A 13,815-nucleotide genomic window follows, 5' to 3' on the forward strand; every position below is an offset into this window, starting at 1 on the left:
TCATTTCAACACAATTATTAAAGTTGTATATCGTAGAATAGGTTTTGTCATTCAGTTTTTTCATATTGAACTGAATTCCACTATGATGCTTTCTTTATGCGAGTCATGTTTACTGTCGAATAATGATACTATTTTTTCATTTTCACTGTAGAGCGATTCATTAGTATTGTATATGCGGCGCATTTTCACTGTATGATATATATATTTTTTTTTTATCTATTACAGCGTATTTTTTAAGCATGTAAAGCAAGACTTTAGTTAGCGTACTTGCTTTGTTTTTGTTTTGTACAATCATTATGATAACACCCAATTTAATTCAAATATAATAATTATATAAATACAGGTTAAACTATGCCGATACATATTGTTTAAAGATGTCAATCTTATTTACAAAGTTTGTATAAACAATTATACAAACTAAGCAATCAAGTCAACCAAAGTTTTGCTTTACATGCATTAGGAAATTAGCTGTAAAGCCTTAATTTAGCCGACTTGCTCAAACAATAGATAAAGTAAGAGACGGATTTGATAAAATTTAACTTACGGAGGAAAGTTTGGTTCTAAAACACTCTAAATAAATTCAATAGAAATAACATTTATTTCAATGTATTCCATTTTTTAAATTTCTTATGAATCGTATAGGGATCTTTATCCTTGTTTTTTTTATCCATTTCCATATCCTTGTTTTTTTTATCCATTTCCATGACACTTCACCACTAATTACGTACATCTTGATAAAGATTGAATCGTTGGTTTTCCCGTTTAAAAGATTTTACACTGGGGCCCTTTATAACTTGCTGTTCGGTGTGAGCCAAGACTCCATGTTGAAGACCGTATTTTGACGTATAAAGGTATACTTTTATAAATTGTGACTCGTTTTGAGAGTTGTCTCATTGTAACATATGACATCTTATATATCTGTGGCTCAACCCGAAACAAGACGGGATAAAAAGGGATAAAAAACACACTTTTTTAATATGAGTCAGAAAAGAGTAGAATAGTGGGTTGCGTTGGGGTATAAGCGTGACGCGGAATTGCCGATTTTTTTGTAAGCGTGACACGTGATAGTCAAATGATTGTGTCGTGAAAACGAGAAATAAAGTATAGCGAGACACGGAAAATTTAGAAAAATGAGAACTGCATAGTATAAGCGGGATACGGGAATCTGATAAAGCAGTAAGCGAGATCAGGGATCAGACCCCCCCCCCCCCCCCCAATGAGACCCCAGAATAAGATATTTTTTTTATCTTCATCCTATTGTTACAGTCATGCCTTCAATAACAAATGTATCCCATGCATGCATTTTCATAGACGAAAGACCTTATGGATATTTGGGGTTCTTTGACATGCTGAATCTAACCTTGTATCCAGTTTGGGGATTTTTACCAAGTTACCGAAATAGCCCACATAGAGGTCCAAAGGGTCTAAGATCATCAAACATGAATTGTAGCATGCATGTTGTGTACAATTACCCAAATGTGCATTGTTTGACCTCTGTGGTAGTATCCACTCGCGGATCTAGAAATTTTTATAAGTAGGTGTCCAATGACTACCTAAGAGGGGGCCTGCTCCAGTGATTCCATATAAAAATAACCAAATGTTTTCCCAAAAAGGGGGCAACCCCCTGTCCCCCTAAATCCTCCTCTGGTATCGAGCTGTTTATTACGGATAATTTGTTTTGTATCAAGGGTGCTCTACTTCACGTACCAATGCAAACAAAAAAGTTCGCCCACACCTTACATTTCATGTTTTAATGACTGTTAAAATCATACAAGCAACAATCGAGTCAAGAACATTTGTTCTACCAAAACTGTCTTTTTCAGAATATGGAAATTGAAGCAGTTGAGGGTACAACTGGGAAAAGTTAATCTTTTATAAGCTTTTCTGTCACCATTGCGTTTCAAGATGCATATTTCTCTGTTCGCAAGTGTATTTATTGCGTGGAAGATAACGTCCTCAAATGTACTCGTCTCTATTTTACACAGACTGCACTTAAACTCCGCAATATCAATCTTTGACTTCAAAAAAATACAGAAATATCTTTTAATTTTTTTTTTAAATCAAGGAAAAACGTAATTTGAAGAATACAATATGACATTTTGAGAAGCGTTTTTGTTACAAGTTTGAAAAGCTATATATTTGATAAAGAATGAATGAGGAGTTTGTATTTCAATTTGAAAATACATTTATCATCAATTCTAAAGTCATCAACTAAGTTTTTTCATTTGTTTCCAGTGCATTTATCACATAATTATACAATAAAAATTCCTCGCATCTTCGAAAATTCCACATCAGAAATGACTGCACTAACAGTGATAATTCATCGCATCTATAGTTAAAATGGATCGCTTTCAAAAATCGATATGCTATATTATGTTGCTTTTATAACACTTATTTGAACTTTAATGCTATGTTTGTACATAATAAAGACATATCACAATGAAAATATGTAAAAACTTTCCTTCAAATCAATAAATTTGGTATTTTCAAAACGTAAACAAATACAGTTTTCCCATGATCCTTTATTCTACAATAGACATACCCGCATATGACAGTGAAAATGAACTAGCTGGATTCGCACTTTATATACACTGATTTTCGTCAATTTATTATTCTTTTTTGCCATTGGTTGACTGCCTTTTTTGGTTTATGGTTTTAATCTCCTCGCCCCTTTGAAACCAAAGAGTTTTGGTAAATGTTTTTGAGATAGTATGTGCAATAAAATAATCCTTATTTTTAAATCAGTTCCCGATATCTTGGTATAAGTTGTAATGTCTAAAGTATTGAAAAGTTAAATAACAAAAATACTGAACTTTAAGAACAAATATAAGTTTTCTTATGATCAAATGGCAAAATAAAAAGCTCAAACACATCAATATGTCAAATAGAAAGAAAAATTATTGCTGACTTGAAACAGACATTTCCTTATTTAGAAAATTAAAAAAAAATGATTCACAATAGAAATGTATTTTTGATAACATTGACATAAGGCTTTTCTACCTCAGGAATATAGATTATCTTAGCTGTATTTGGCAAAACTGGTAGGAATTTGTGGTCCTCAATGCTCCTCCATTTCATACTTTATTTTATCATTTTTTAACACCTGCTTGGTTCGGAGTATCCAATTCAGATGAATATGGCTATGTATTTTGTACTCCTTTAAACAGACACTGTAAACTACTCCGACGCCTACATATTTGTTAACGAGAGATTAATGAAATACTGGACAACATTTGATAAATATTTATCAAAGGTACCAGGTTTATTAGTTGATACACCAGACGCGCGTTTCGTCTACATAAGACTCATCAGTGACGCTCATATCAAAATAGTAAGAAAGCTAAACAATGTCGAAGAGCATTGAGGACCCAAATTCTAAAAAGTTGTACCAAACACGTCTCAGTTAATCAATGCTTGGGATAATACAGTCCTACAGTATTTCGAATAATTCATACTTTTTGAAACAGATAATTAAAAAACACAACATATAATTGATATGCATGTCAAAACCGAATCGAGATATGATTGGTTAAAGGACTACACGTGGTGATTATGTATATTTGATATAGGGTGTCCTAATAAATATAAGGTTAGCAACCATACATGGTAAGTTACCCTATGGGGTTAGTAAGGAGTTACTTCCCTTTCATAACAAAAAAAAAGAAATCTGAAAGGATTCAACAGACGAAGTAATTAAAAAAATGTAAAGAACAATTGAAATTGATTCATAAAACAAATTTAAAGCTAAAAAGTTGCTATTGTGGGCATTTGTTTTCTGTATAGACAAATGGAAATTATGGGCTTTAGACTTTGATAAATTGTTATACACAGTTATACAGACCTTTTTTTAATACGCCTCCAGATTTTGAGCTGAGTTTTGATATGTGAGACCACCATCATGTTTGTGTCCACATGTGTTATTCAAATTGCATATTTTTTCAACTTTTTGGGACGGGGCCATTCGTGTCGCTTTGACACATCTAGTCCCATCTTAAAGATATGTTTCAATTTATTTTTTTATTATATAAATACACAAACATGGTAAAAGTTATAAGTGAACTGTGATTTTTTTTAATCCTAGCCATTTGCTCCATGAATATGTTTTGTAAATAGCCTAATGCGGTTGTTATTTCACCTTTTGATACGACCCCTCTGTCTCAATTTTACCTGTACTCTTACCTGAAGTTAATGAAAAGGTCGAATAATAAAGACCAATCAACATTCTTTAGACTTTTTGATGAATTAGCTTGTTGTTAAATGCATAGTTTATTAAACGGAATATTAGCTTTAGGGTTTAAATTCTAGAACATGACCTATATATAGATATAATAACTTTATATATAGTATCTGTTGTGAAAATTTGACAACTTTAAACAGAAAACAGTATAGTTCCTCGCTCGTCCAAAAATCATGACAAAAAGAGTAGCAATTGTAAGTCTTTGCATACTATTATTATTGTTATTTTTTTTTTAATTTGCATTATGTAAATGGGGGTTATTTTTACGGCTCATCTACTATAACTTATTTCAGTGGTGTGAATTCATTTGCTATGCAATATTTTATTGGCATTAAGTACTTCCATATTATACAAGGTACAAAACTAATATTAGTAAAATTGAGAATGGAAATGGGGAATGTGTCAAAGAGACAACAACAAGACCAAATAAAAAACAACAACAGCAGAGGGTCACCAACAGGTCTTCAATGTAGCGAGAAATTCCCGCACCCGGAGGCGTCCTTCAGCTGGCCCCTAAACAAATATATACTAGTCCAGTGATAATGAACGCCATACTAATTTCCAAATTGTACACAAGAAACTAAAATTAAAATAATACAAGACTAACAAAGGCCAGAGGCTCCTGACTTGGGACAGGCGCAAAAATGCGGTGGGGTTAAACATGTTTGTGAGATCTCAACCCTCCCCTATACCTCTAACCAATGTAGTAAAGTAAACGCATAACAATACGCACATTAAAACTCAGTTCAAGAGAAATCCGAGTCTGATGTCAGAAGATGTAACCAAAGAAAATAAACAAAATGACAATAATACATAAATAACAACAGACTACTAGCAGTTAACTGACATGCCAGCTCCAGACTTCAATTAAACTGACTGAAAGATTATGATTTCATCATATGAACATCAGGCACAATCCTTCCCGTTAGGGGTTTAGTATCATACCATCATAACATATATGAGAAGAACATAACCCGTGTCATGCCAACAACTGTATTTTAGAATAAATGTGTTTAGTTCCGATGCAAAGACCTTATCAGTGACTCAATATTAACGCCAAAATATGCAATCTTTAATTACTTGACAACAGTATCGTAATTATATCCCTTCTTAATAATTAAGAAGATCTATTAAACTTATTTTTTTGAAATTTTACAATGTAAATTTTCTCAACAATTTTGGGCAGAAACATAAGAGTGGACTTTTTTAAGAGTTGTTGTTGTTGCTTTTCTGACTACAATATTGAGAAGTCCTGTTTACTACAGTTCGAGATAGATAAAATCACAATTGATCAGCTAAAAAGATTTACAAAAATATCACCTTGGACGAAATTGTCAGATAATTTCCAAAAGCAGAAATTTGCTACATACATTTTTTACAGAAGTTATTCGGGTCTTAGCCATTTAACAACAACCATTTCAATTTATAGAATAGTACCTTTTCGGACAAGTAAAGTTCCAATTGACCAACTAATTTTAGAGGTCGAGTAGTTGTTTTAATGATAATGGACGACTAAAAATGACAAGAGATGTCAATGTCTCAAATTGGAAGGGTAGTATAAAACTCATCAATGATAATAGCTTAGCTAAAAGGTTTAAACTTTTTATAATCAGCATTTTATTTCTATATAATTTTATTTCTATATAATTTAGCTGCAAAAGATAAATGACTGTAATTGGCTAGAAGAAAGATAATTTATCAATGATTTTTAAAATAGTTTTCAACCATAAATAAAAAAGTAAGTCTTAGACCTAAAAAGGGATTTATTTTTAGTATGATGCAAAACATGTACCTGATATAGGCGGAGGGCAGTATGTCGCTCCCTTTTTCTACTGCTATCAATAACCGCTGTGGATAGTAGACTAGCAATTGGTAGTAGATAACAAACACATGTTGTTTTAGTACAAAAATGTATATTTATGTAAGTAAAACACAGAAAATCAAGAAGGTTATTGAAGTCAAAACAAAACAAAAAATAACAGAAAAAGGGGAGTGCAAAATGAGTTGATCTGTCTTCAACCACCTATGAGACCGTCCGACCGAGAATTACCCTTTGCATATATATATCTACATACTACTAAACTGTGTAACATAAGAGTTTATTTATGTCCAAATAGGTGACCGGAGCCAACAAAGGGATAGGTTATGCTGTAGTTCAGGCGCTATGTAAACAGTTTGATGGTGATGTTCTCCTGACAGGTAAGACAAACAAAGGGATAGGTTATGCTGTAGTTCAGGCATTATGTAAACAGTTTGATGGTGATGTTCTCCCGACACGTCACAGGTAACACAAACAAAGGGATAGGTTATGCTGTAGTTCAGGCATTATGTAAACAGTTTGATGGTGATGTTCTCCTGACAGGTAAGCAATTACAATTTGATCCGTTAAAGGTCGGTAAAATTCAATGATATATGTATTAAATGTACACAGAAGTTCCATGCATGATACAACTGCTATTATAGAAATAAGAAGATTTGGTATGATTCCCAATGAATTAACTCTTCACAAGTGACCAAAAAGACACAAAATTGACAACTTTAGTCTGTTGTATTAGGTCACCGCACGGCCGTCAATAATGATTAAAACCCACACCATACCGCATAGCCAGCTATACATGTTATTGGAATGACAAATATAAAACAATTCATTATTTAGTGGATTTATACAAAATATATGTACAAAGTTACTGTAGTTCTATATTCGTGACAAATGTAACCTGGCTGATTCAAAAATGAAGAACAGTAACACCCCAATGACTTATATTTTTATTGAATTCATGGCTTATTACTATTACTGCAATAAAAAATGTAAATATTTTACAAGTATCACATTCAAAAAGAACAAAATTGATATTAAGATTCGTCAGGTATAAACTTATCTTTTTATAAAAGTACATATGTTTTTGTTATTCTTTTAAGATATGTGCTACCATTAACATGTCATGTTTTTATAGAATGAAATTCAAAACAGTGTGGCTGTGGCCATTGATTGACACGACACATTAAATTCATCCATTGACTGGGACAATTTACGTGAACGTGTGTCTGAAACGACCACTGTTCACGACGTACCTACGATTGACATTTAAACTGTGGGGTCACCAAAGGTTTCTTAACACCTTTAATTATAAGATAATTCGAAAAATTAATCAGGAATAACCTTTATGTTTTGATTTGTACAATTGATATAAATCAAAACATCGTGTTATTCCTGATTAATTTTTCGAATTACTTTATTAAGGTGTTGAGGACCTTTGGTGACCCCATAGTTTAAGTGTCTTTAAAAAGTACATGGTGAGCAGTGGTCGTTACATACAAACGTTCAATTTAATGTGTCAATCAATGGCCACTGCCACACTGTTTTGAATTTCATTCTATAATTTTGTTTCTGTCTATTCTGAGGCACCGCAATATTCAACTTTTCAAAATTATAAACTGTGTGGCATAAGATTGATGTAAACCGCAATGTTCACATTTTTGTAGGACGAAGTGAGGAGAGATGTAAGGCTGCTGTTGCAGAGCTGCAGAAGCAAGGGATGTCACCTAAATATCACCAATTAGACATAGATGATCAAACTTCCATTAACAAGCTGAGAGACTTTGTCAAGGAACAATATGGTGGAATTGATGTCTTAGTAAACAATGCTGGTATTGCATTCAAGGTAAAGAAATTGTATATTTTAATTTTTTATCACTAAAAAACAGGAATGCATTTTAATTGAAAGAACAATATATATATATGAGTGTCTGGAAGGGGGTCCTTTACTTTTATATTCTTTACTTGATTTGCCCATATTTCTCTCCGTTCTTTATATTTTAGCAACCGACCATTCGTTGTTCTTTTTTTTTGTGTATAGTTTTGATATTTTTCATTTTTCATTCTATTTTCTTTTTTTCTTTTCCTTTATTTTGCACGTTTTGCCTATTATGATTCATTCTGAAACCAAATCCCATATTACACCAAGAAATCAAACCCCTACAGTCTTGCATAACAAGGAGTTAAATTTTGATTAACCTAGAAAAAATCCTGAATTAATAATTTTAAAGAAGTAAATTCATGTAATTTTATTTATTGTAAAATAAGAAAATCTAAAATATATAGGCATTTAGATAATAATTTGATTTGGAAGTTGAGTGATGTACGTCCAGTGACAAATATTTGATGGAGGTTCAGGACGATGCATTGCAATCATACCCGTTTATTTTTTATATTGTAGCAATCCGCTACAGAATCATTCGGTGAACAAGCAAGAGTGTCGTGTGGTACAAACTTTACTGGTACCCTAAATGTATGTAACACACTCTTCCCTCTACTGAGACCACATGCGAGGTAAGTCGTCTTATTGAGATTTATTACTGGTTAATACTCATTCAGGTCATTCTAACATATGTCAATGATAACCCAACATGTGCTTATAAAAGTATTTTGTTGGAAAACAAAAGAAAAGACGAACGAACAACGGACGGACGGACGGACGGACGGACGGACGGACGAACGAACGGACGGACGGACGGACGGACGAACGAACGGACAGACGGACGGGCGAACGGACACACAGACCAAAAAACATAATGCCCCTCTACTATCGTGGGTGGGGCATAAAAATGACTTATTTTCTTTAAAAGGGTAAGTTAATAATGTTGTGATTCATTCGACTCTTTTGATAATGCATATACTATTTATTTTTGTTGTTTATTTGGTATTTGAATACCAAAACGTACTCTTCTACGCAGAAGGCAGGTAAAATCTACGTGTGTTCATTTGAAGAGGGGATGCAGGCGGTTGGAATGTGGGATATTGGGAGTAAGTGGTGACAATTCGAGATGGATATGGGGTAAAAACTGTGAGATATAGAGGGAGTGGGATCTGAGAAAAGAATGAAAAAGTGGTAATTTATAGTAGATGGATAAAATATGAATGAAAACGTGATTTAGGAAATGAACACCCCATGTCCCCCTCTTTAAAAACTCAAGAATTTTCGTTTTATTTGCAGAGTATCAAATGTCTCTAGTTTCGTATCACAGATGACAATATCCAAATGTAGCAAAGAAATCCAAGAAAAGTTTAAGAACCCTAGCATAACTATGGATCAACTGAAAGGCCTTATGCAACAATTCATTGAGTAAGTAAAACATAGAACATAATTTTTTTTAGACTGTAGACTACGTGCATAGTGGAGAAAAGGAGCAGTTAAAGTGTTGGGCAACATTGATTCGAAACTTAAATGTTATTCAAAATTTCTATAATTTGAATCTTTGAACTACAAAAAAACGTTTATGTTTTATTGTAAAACATTCTATTTTGAGAAGATGTTCAGCAACAAAAATGCGTTAATTGCAATGATTAGCTTGATATGCCTAAGGTGGAAGGTGGAATTCATCAGAAAATTTAGAAATTTCCTAGCATTTAGCTATAATAGAGCAAAAAATTATAACGAAAACAGTTGCACTTATTGTTTATGTAATCAGTAAAACCCTATTTCAGTGCTGCACAAACTGGGAGTCACCAAAAACAAGGATTTGCTGACTGGTCGTATGGAATGTCAAAGGTTGGTGTTACTGTGATGAGCTTCATACAGCAGAGAGAATTGAACTCTGACCCTAGAGAAGATATTGTTGTGAATGCAGTAAGTAAATGCTATTTAACTGAACTAGCTGTTCCTAATATTTTTATGTCCCATTTATTGGCATTTTGTTTTTTGGTCTGTCTGTCTGTCTGTCTGTCCCGCTTCAGGGTAAATTTTTTGTCAATGTAGTTTTTGACGAAGTTGAAGTTCAATCAACTTGAAACATAGTATACTAGTACACGTTCCCTATTATAAAAAGTAAAATCACAAAAATACTGAACTTAGAGGAAAATCAATTCGGAAAGTCCATAATCACATGGCAAAATTAAATAACAAAACACATCAAATATGATCTTTCAAATGTTAATGCCAAATAAGAGTTTTTATCCCATTTTCACGGTCCACTGAACATAGAAAATAAAAATGCGAGTAGGGCATCCGTCTACTGGGGACACATCATTGTTGGTCCTGTTTCTGATTCACCAACTTTTCACCTGATAAATTTCATGTTATTTTTTGAAAAGTTAGAGTTTTTCTATTCTTGTAGACATAGCCTACGCAACATGATTGTTAAATAATAAGTTACAGATCACATGCACATGAGTGATATAAAACTACATATATTTGACGTATGATTCGTTTATGTTTTAAAGGAATCGCTTTGGCTCAGGCAATTCGATGATTATTGTCTAGAAACCAATAGATCCATCACAACTTTCTAAATAACCCAACGATAATACATGATTATAGACATAAACGAAAAAAACAATATTATATAGTGTATGTAGTTTTTGACGAAGTTGAAGTTCAATCAACTTGAAACATAGTAAACTAGTACACGTTCCCTATGTCATTTTTGCGCCTGTCCCAAGTCAGGAGCCTCTGGCCTTTGTTAGTCTTGTATTATTTTAATTTGAGTTTCTTGTGTACAATTTGGAAATTAGTATGGCGTTCATTATCACTAAACTAGTATATATTTGTTTAGGGGCCAGTTGAAGGACGCCTCCGGGTGTGGGAATTTCTCGCTACATTGAAGACCTGTTGGTGACCTTCTGCTGTTGTTTTTTTCTATGGTCGGGTTGTTGTCTCTTTGGCACATTCCCCATTTCCATTCTCAATTTTATGATGTAAAACATAATTGTATAAATTGTATTTTTAAATATTTTTAATATTTTTCCTATTTTCAGTGTGACCCTGGATATGTTGATACTGATATGACTTCACACAAAGGAACTAAAACAGTGGAACAAGGTAATCATACTATCTATATGTCTTTCAACAGTTGTGTCATGTGTTCTATTGTTTGTCTGTTTTTCTTTTTCATTTTTAACCATGGCGTTGTCAGTTTATTTTCGATTTATGAGTATGACTGTCCCTCTGGTATCTTTCGTCCCTCTTTTATCAAAATATACACTATAGGTCAATGTTCAGTCTTTAACACGGAGCCTTGCCATCTGTATATTCATGTCATTGGCCTACCATATATTTTTTAACATTTAACAAAAGTGTTAAAATGCAAATAACTATTATCCTGACTATGAAAATTCAATATACTAGTATAGTCTTATACTTATGTTTCTAACTTTGTTTTCACAGGAGCAGATACACCCGTGTATGTAGCGATGCTTCCACCTGGAACAACTAGCCCGAAAGGTGACTTCGTCTCTGATAGGACCATTAAAAAATGGGGATGAAGATCTAATTGGCCATAGTGCATTTATACATGAGCAAGGCTTGTTTATAGTAGCCGCAGTAGGAAGATATTCGTATTGTGAAATCTGGCAGCCTCAGTTTTGAAAGATTATTGTGATTTTTATATTTATATTTGACTATTATATACTTGCAAAATCGCAATTTTTATATTGTTTTTATCTTACAATTAAAATTTATTTTACATCCCTTTCAATACTGTTTTATTATTAGACGAAACACCATATAGCTTTTGTTCCTTGAATAATAGGAGTCCTGAGTTTTCACTATTATAAATTTATGATAGCTCAGATCGATGTTCTTACATGCACCAACCTAGTGCGGGAGTGGGAAAGTTTTATTGAGGCGTTCAAGTGCCCTACCATATATAGTCGGCATACCATTATTTCCATGTTCAATCACTGTATTAATTATACTGCTAGTGTGGAATGCTAGTATCTATAAGAGGACCGTCAGCTAAATAGTCAACATGTCGGAACTGTTACAATCGATACATGTAACTTATCCGTTAAACTTGATATCGTTGATAAATCAATTTAGATATTATGAAGAACAAAGGCGTCAACTCCCTCAGGCAAAGTGACCATAGATGTATTTTGCCTATCCTTAATGTTACTATTGGTCGTTAACCAAGTATTTAACACTGTGCGGGACAAATTTGCTGAATTGGCAAATATGACTTTGCTGTTTTACAAGATATCAAAAATATTTTTTTGCCCAAATGATTTTAAACATTCCTGCATGGCTAACAATTTTCGGGGTTTGACCGTTACATCCATAAAAGGTCTTGTCGGTCAGTCATCCGTAGTCAATCGACTTCAGTGTTAAATGTATGGACGTCATCTTCAGTTTTTTGGGGGGTATTGATTTCGTTCTATATCTGCAAGGTAATTTTACTTTCGAGAAGCAAGGTTCTCTTGACTTCAAACATGAACGAACATGTTGTTGTATTATAATGCATAAACCTAACAGATGAGACACAAGTTACCTCTTCCCAGCAATGAGACCAAAGACTTCATATCGGGATGTACAGGACAGCTATATATAGATTGATTTCCTTTGAAATGACACCAGTGACCATTATTAAAATTAAACATATAAATTGGTTGTAAGTACGGCTTATTGTGATATTATTAAGAAAAACAATCCTTCATGTAGTAGTACATGTCGATTTTACAAAAGTATAAATTTCGTTATAACCCATAAATATCAAAATACCGACATAGACTGCCCGTGCCTGTGGTGTATGCCATTATATTTTCTCAGTTAGGGATTTTTGAGCTGTCTTCATACATGTATTTCATTATCATGATTAATGGCCATTTGGTCTCTTGTGTAAAATTGTCTCATTGGCAATCATACCACATTTTTTTTATATTGACTGTCAATTATCTTCGCACTGCAAATTTTGTTATTTCATTACGTTTTGTTAGAGAAATAAGGAGATATATATATGTGAAAGAATGATCAATTATACAGCTATCAACCAGTGTCCAACTGACGATGGAGTAACAAATTATAGGATACTGCGATGCCTTCAAAAATGAGCAAAATATATAGTGTTTAGTGGGAAAAAAAATCCCGATAATAACGAACCACTTACATACAAAATCCCGACTTTGGACAGACACATAAGGAATTAATGTGTCGGGCTTAAACATGTTTGAGTTTTCAGTCCTCTGTTTTCGCTGTGACAGCTGTGAAGATGTGAAGCATAATTACGAACAAAATTAAACTTTTATAATCAGTTTGAAAAGGCTTGACTTACAGACCAGCTTTAAACATGCACGCACGAAACACGAACAAACATGTCATTACCGATGACCGAACCATTTATGCCAGGTTTCATTGGCTTTCGTGCTGAGCAACTAGTATTGCGAATATTCCTTTTTGTGTTAATGTTCATTTTGGGATTAGTTTTGCGGTCTGCGTTTAATCTGTGTCGATTTCTTTGAAACTTTATAAACTTAGAAATGAAACAGAAAAAACTGGTATACGATGGTCAATGACAACAATTTTGGAAGCTCTCGAGTTTGCTTATGACATATGTTTATTATCATCAAGCCGAATAAATATGCAGAACAAAGTACTCTCAAATCTGTACGTTATGTCTTTTTGTTGTTGGGATATACAAGTACCCGGCCACGTCCACTTGTATTTTTGTCCATCTGATTAGCTTAGCCTTTTTGAAATGATTTTTTTTATAGTTCATGCTTATGTCGTACTGTTATACCACTTTCCCAGGTTAGGTGGAGGGTTGGGATCCCCCTAACATGTTTAACCTTACCACATTATGTATGT

At 33.3% G+C, this 13,815-nt stretch overlaps 1 protein-coding gene across 3 annotated transcripts; it reads left to right on the plus strand.

Moving 5' to 3' along the window:
• Positions 1 to 4,337: 4,337 nt before the first annotated feature.
• On the plus strand, positions 4,338 to 11,710 carry LOC139486164 (carbonyl reductase [NADPH] 1-like). Of its 3 annotated transcripts, XM_071270942.1 has the most exons (9): positions 4,374 to 4,431; positions 6,355 to 6,379; positions 6,543 to 6,599; positions 7,721 to 7,899; positions 8,455 to 8,567; positions 9,232 to 9,360; positions 9,723 to 9,864; positions 10,992 to 11,055; positions 11,401 to 11,710. In XM_071270942.1, the coding sequence occupies exons 1-9, from the start codon at positions 4,411 to 4,413 to the stop codon at positions 11,496 to 11,498; spliced, it is 828 nt and encodes a 275-aa protein (XP_071127043.1). In that variant the 5' UTR covers positions 4,374 to 4,410; the 3' UTR covers positions 11,499 to 11,710. The 3 variants fall into 3 exon arrangements, with proteins under 3 accessions (XP_071127042.1, XP_071127043.1, XP_071127041.1); XM_071270941.1 differs by lacking the exon at positions 6,543 to 6,599 and having other exon boundaries at positions 4,338 to 4,431; positions 6,355 to 6,436; XM_071270940.1 differs by lacking the exons at positions 4,374 to 4,431; positions 6,355 to 6,379 and having other exon boundaries at positions 6,480 to 6,599.
• Positions 11,711 to 13,815: the final 2,105 nt, after the last annotated feature.

Source organism: Mytilus edulis, chromosome 8, assembly GCF_963676685.1.
Source record: "Mytilus edulis chromosome 8, xbMytEdul2.2, whole genome shotgun sequence".
In the NCBI taxonomy this organism is placed as follows: Eukaryota; Metazoa; Mollusca; class Bivalvia; order Mytilida; family Mytilidae; genus Mytilus; species Mytilus edulis.